The sequence below is a fragment of the Oryctolagus cuniculus genome, chromosome 16 (genome assembly GCF_964237555.1).
Source record: "Oryctolagus cuniculus chromosome 16, mOryCun1.1, whole genome shotgun sequence".
Lineage (NCBI taxonomy): Eukaryota > Metazoa > Chordata > Mammalia > Lagomorpha > Leporidae > Oryctolagus > Oryctolagus cuniculus.
Genome location: NC_091447.1, coordinates 15,204,520 through 15,210,135, shown reverse-complemented (window position 1 = coordinate 15,210,135; position 5,616 = coordinate 15,204,520). Strand labels below are relative to the sequence as shown.

The 5,616-nt window shown below is 46.2% G+C and overlaps 1 protein-coding gene across 1 annotated transcript; it reads left to right on the top strand.

Moving 5' to 3' along the window:
- The first annotated feature begins 563 nt into the window (after positions 1-563).
- On the top strand, positions 564-4,020 carry LOC103349423 (uncharacterized). Its single transcript, XM_008261525.4, has 2 exons — positions 564-1,633; positions 1,967-4,020. Exons 1-2 carry the CDS (start codon positions 564-566, stop codon positions 1,980-1,982), a joined length of 1,086 nt encoding a protein of 361 aa, XP_008259747.2. The 3' UTR covers positions 1,983-4,020.
- The last annotated feature ends 1,596 nt before the right edge of the window (positions 4,021-5,616 follow it).

Here is a 5,616-nt window from a genome sequence, read left to right as displayed (position 1 = left end):
TGTCAGGGAACTAAAAGGCGCATAAAAGACGCGGTGAGTGAGAGAGGAACCACTCGCTCTGTGGGAAGAAGGCGTGGCCATGGCCGGCGTCTACGATGCGAACGTTCGCATTCCCAGCGACGCGGACTGAACATCTTCCTGGGATTCCAGACACTTTCGTGGACTGGATCGCCACGAAGAATGGACTCTGAGGACAGCGACATGGATTTAAGTCAAATCGAGCAACCTCGGCTGACCATTACCGAGAAGTTCACAGGGAATTTCTGAAGGAATGCAGAAAGTTAACGAAATCCAACCTAAACTATTTTACACAATTTGAACCATCTCCACGCTTTTATCAGAACCGTAGGTATGAAGAGCAAGGCTCTATAGCATGCCATGTGCCTCAAATTCTAAACAAATTCAGAATTTCCGTCTCAGAATGTCGAGCCCAGGATTCTATTGGATGGCCATCATCAAAAATTCAAATCTAGAAGGAGCCAATCAGATTCGAGATCAGGCCTATATTCCTGCCTACCCTCTGGGAAAGAGCCAACCAGAATTGGCAGTGGGCGTGGACTAACATGGAAGAGTATATAAGGGCGGCTCTGCCTCCGGTGGAACGCGAGTGTCCTGTAGAGGATCGCCCGACGGACGTGCCGTCCAAATTCTCACCAGATACTTTCTCTGAGGACTCCGGTCCTGTGACCAGAACCAAAATCAGTCAGAAATATATGGCTGTGGTGAACTGGCACGTGGAAAACGGCACCACGTCAGGAAAACCATGGATGCAGGAGAACAGCAAGTCTTACCTCAGCTTCAGCTCGACCAAGAACGCCAGGAGCCAAATCAGGTCGGCCCTGGACAACTTCACCAAGGTCATGGGCCTGACCATAATGGTTCTGGACTGCCTGGTGGGGGTGCTGGCTCTGCCAGACACTGCCAACAGCCGGACCCACCAAATCCTACAGATGAGCGGCTGCCATCGGGCCTGTGCCGGCAGCGTGTGGGCGGCATGGTGTCCTTGCCAATACGGCAGACGAAACACCACCTGGTTGTTTGGACCTGTGACCACGCGAAGGAGCAGTATCGCGGAGGCTACTGCCCGTGCTGCTCCCTGCTATGGTTGCGCCAAATGGACAAATGAGATCTTCCCCTTCAGGGGCTGCGTCGAGCAGATGATCATCTGGTGGGAGGAGGAAAAGAGGACGGCCACGGTGGTGGACGCCGTCAAGGCCACTCCCAGGGGCGGCAAGGTCCGTGCAGACCAAATATGCAAATCCTCTGCTCAGGTGGAACCGACTCCCGCCGTCGCCGTTGCCGTCATCACTGGCAACGCCGACATGGGCATGGGCGCGGTGGCCGATGGGAAGGCGACAAACTCCCAACACCAGCAACGGCTCCAGGACCAGAGGTCCACGTTTGAACGTACCCGGCGTTTGACGCCTGGCTTTGGCGAACGTTTGCCTAAACGAGAAGCCAAAAGCTTTTTCCGTTGGGTTTCCGATCCCATGACTGACGTGACTCTTGAGTTCTTCGTTGGGAAGACCGAGTCAAAGGGAAGGCCCGCCCCTTCCGGTGATGGAAAGAATAGAAGGCCGGCGGAAAAGCCCGCTCTTGCGTTCGAGCCCCACGTTCCTTCTGCCTCTGGAAGGTATGTATCCCCATGTTCTGAGCACTTGCGGTTGGGTACGGTGAAATAGCCATGGAAAGGCTGTGAATGTGTGAATACGGCTCTTAACATGTGCTTTATTCATGGAAAATTGGGTTGTTTTGAGGGTTTTCTTTCTGAAACAATTTCAGACCAAAAATGAAAGTTCTGACTAAAACGAATCTGATCAAAAAGAGTACGTCAAATTATGTTTATTATTATATTTATTATTTGATTGTAGTGCTTGTAAATTCTCCATTTTGATTTAGTTGACTGTGTTCAAAAACAAGATGATTATTTAAACCTAGTTTATGTTTGCTGCTGATTTCATTTCAGACTTGGCGGAGGATAAACTCCCTTATGACTTTGAAGAGTGGCTTGGTCTTGAGTCGGGTACCCCAAAATTCAAAGCCAATCAACAGCATCAAGACTCTGCTATAGTCTTGATGTTACCCGGATGTAAATATGTAGGCCCTGTCAATGGTCCAGACAAGGAAAAGCCTGTCAGTCAGGTAGAGACCACTGTTCTTGCTGCTCTCAGGGTACAACGAGATAATCCGTACCTCAAGTACAACCACATGGACACCTAGTTCCAAGAGGTACTCAAAGACACCTCTTCTAGAGGTGATCTCAGCAAGGCTGTTTCCCAGGCCAAAAAAGTGGATAGTGGAATCCTTCGGTCTGGTTGAGGAAAGCAACATGGCCCTGGGTAAAAAGAGACCTCTGCCTGAAGAGAAGACTCTAGAACAGGCTCATGGTTCTGGTCCTGAAAGTCTTAAAATACTTTTCGAAAAAAAAAGTTAAACACTGTCAATGCTAGAGCAGTATCCTCCTCACACGTAGCCTCCTCAGATGCACCTTAAATTTGGGCTCTACTACAATGTCTGCAGGAGGAGGTGTACCAATGGGTGATAATAACCAAGGTACCATGGTACTCAGATGGGCACTGAGGTTCCAAATGGATGGGGAACACCATGTCCACCCGAACCTGGGTCCTGTCCAGCTACAACAATTACCTCTACCAACAAATCTCCAGTATCAGAACAGCCAGAAATGTCAGTGCCCACTTCAGGTGCAGCACCTCCTGGGAATACTTGAACAGGTTCCACTGCCACTGCAGCCTCCGAGACTGGCAAAGACTCATCAACAACCACTGGGGAGTCTGTCCCAAGACTCTCAAAGTCAGAGTCTTTAATATACAAGTCAAAGAAGTCATGACTTGCCAACAACCTCACGCCCATGGTCCACGTCTTTGCTGATTCTGAGTATCAGGTCCCCTACCTTCTGGGCAGTGCAACAGGGGGCTGCCTGCCGGTGTTCCTCCAGAGGCCTTTACACTCCTGCAGTGACGATGACAACACCGACAGTACTATAGATAGAAGCACCCTTTACTCCCTGGTGTACTTTCCTGGCAAGATGCTGAAGCCCAGCAACAACTCTGAATTCGCCTTCCAATTTGAAGAAGTGGCCCTCTATTCAAGATTTGTACCCAGTGAGCTTTTCAACAAACTGGCTAATCTGCAGGTTGATCAATACTTGTGGAAGCTGTCAATTCAGGAACACCCATCTTCAAAAAGTTTCCAATTGGCAAAAGATACCAAAACAGGCTGAGCGGAGCTGTATATAAAACACAGGCTCAGAACACTGCCTAAGAACGAATTTCAACCAAACTGTCAGCAGCAACAATCGATTCTTCTGAATAACTATAATTATACCTCAAAACCAGGACCAGATATAATAGTCACCCATCAAGACGGAACTAATTTTGTTCCTAGGACATCACCATGATTTTTCAATGATGATAAGACTGTACTAAGGGACACACCCTTACTCTTGTTTCTGAGTTACTTATTACTTGATGAGAGTGTAACAACAGCCACCAGCCCTCAGGTTTACAACAATGCTGACAGAGTGACCACCAACAACCAAAGCGTATCAACAGCTCTTAGAACAGGTCTCTTTAATCACTGAGGAACCATACCCGGTCCTGCCTGGATGTCATGAGACATCTATCATCAGGGACCTATTTGAACCAAAATTCCGATACCAGAGAACATTTCCATCCCAGTCCTCATTTGGGTGAATTTGGACTCAAAAAAAACCACCTCCCATGTTGCTTATTAAGAACTGTTCCTGGAAATGTGACTGCTTTCACAGATAGGCAATCTTCTCATCACCCAGTATGCAACCATTTCAGTGCCAATGGAGATGACCTAGAGACTCAGGGAAGAAATTTCTAAGAGGTAGAATCCAGAGATGCAGGACACTAACAACTACAAGAGCCCAACCTACGTGGATTTTGTCCCCTCAGATCAGGGAGTGTACAGAAGTACCCGAACTACCTAACCAAGCCTTGTAATTATGTTTTCAATAAACCGTTGTATTCGTTTCAGTTACTTGCAGTCTTAGGTGTTTTTATTTCCTATATGTAATTCCCTATGGTGCTTTCTCCCTTTCCTTCAATTTCCTGATGACAGAATATCCAGTCTTCCTTCTTTTCACTCACTCACTAGTGCAAAGCTGCACTAGGGCCCCTATTCTGCATATTGCAAGGACTAATACACTGCATGCTTAATCCACAAAGAATTTCATCAAAGAATTTTCACAGTGATTTTAGCTTTTATATTTAGTTATGTGCAGGGCTTTGGCCCATTTAACCCTGACTTCTGTGTATAGTGTAAGGTAATGTTTGATGCCTGCTTTTTCCCATATGGATGACCTACCACTATTTTCCTTAGATGTATAACAGGTATCTCAAGCAGAAAGTGTTCAAGACTGAACTCCAATTTTCCTTCTCTTCTGTCTCTAAAAATCCACATTTACCTTCAAAATACATCCCAACTGATATACACTATAATGTGGATGAACCTTAAAAACATTATTCCATGTAAAAGAAAAGACACAAATGGCCAAATATTGTATGATTCCATTTATATGAAATATTCAGAATAGACAAACCCATACTGACAGAAAATTGACTAGTGACTACCTCGAGGTGGGGGAGTTGGAGGCAAATTGTTAATGGGTATGGAGGTAACAGGAATATTCTAAAATTGACAGTGATGATGGTTGTACAACTTTTTGAGTGTAACAGAAATCACAGAATGGTACCTTATTTTTTTTTTTTTTTTGACAGGCAGAGTGGACAGTGAGAGAGAGAGACAGAGAGGAAGGTCTTCCTTTTCCGTTGGTTCACCCCTAATGGCCACTGCGGCTGGTGCACTGCCCTGATCCGAAGCCAGGAGCCAGGTGCTTCTCCTAGTCTCCCATGCAGGTGCAGGGCCCAAGGACTTGGACCATCCTCTACTATTCCCCCACCCCCGGGCCATAGCAGAGAGCTGGACAGGAAGAGGAGGGACTGGGACAGAATCTGGCACTCCAACTGGGACTAGAACCCGGTGTGCCGGTGTTGCAGGCAGAGGATTAGCCTATTGAGCCGCGGCTCCGGCCAGAATGGTACCTTTTTTTTTTTTTTTTTATTTAATGAGCATAAATTTCCAAAGTACAACTTATGGATTACAATAGCTTCCTCCCCCCCCGTAACTTCCCTCCCACCCACAATGCTCCCCTCTTCCCCTCCCTCTCTCCTTCCCCTTCACATCACGATTAATTTTCAATTATCTTTATATACAGAAGATCAATTTAGCATATGTTAAGTAAAGATTTCCACATTTTGCTCCCACACAGAAACACAAAGTGTAAAATACTATTTGAGTACTAGTTATAGCATTAATTAAACACCTAAGAGTAATTGTGTATTAATTACAGAGTTCAACCAATAGTTTTAAGTAGAATATAAAATGCATCTTTTGTATTGTTGTGGCTTCCTCCACCCCCCCCACCTCCCTCCCTCCCGTGGCCCTCCCCTCACCCACTCCCTCTCCCATCCCACCCTTCATCACGTTTCATTTTCAATTACAGAATGGTACCTTTTACAACAGAGGATTGTAGTGTAAATGAACTCTAAGTAGTACTATTTAAAAATA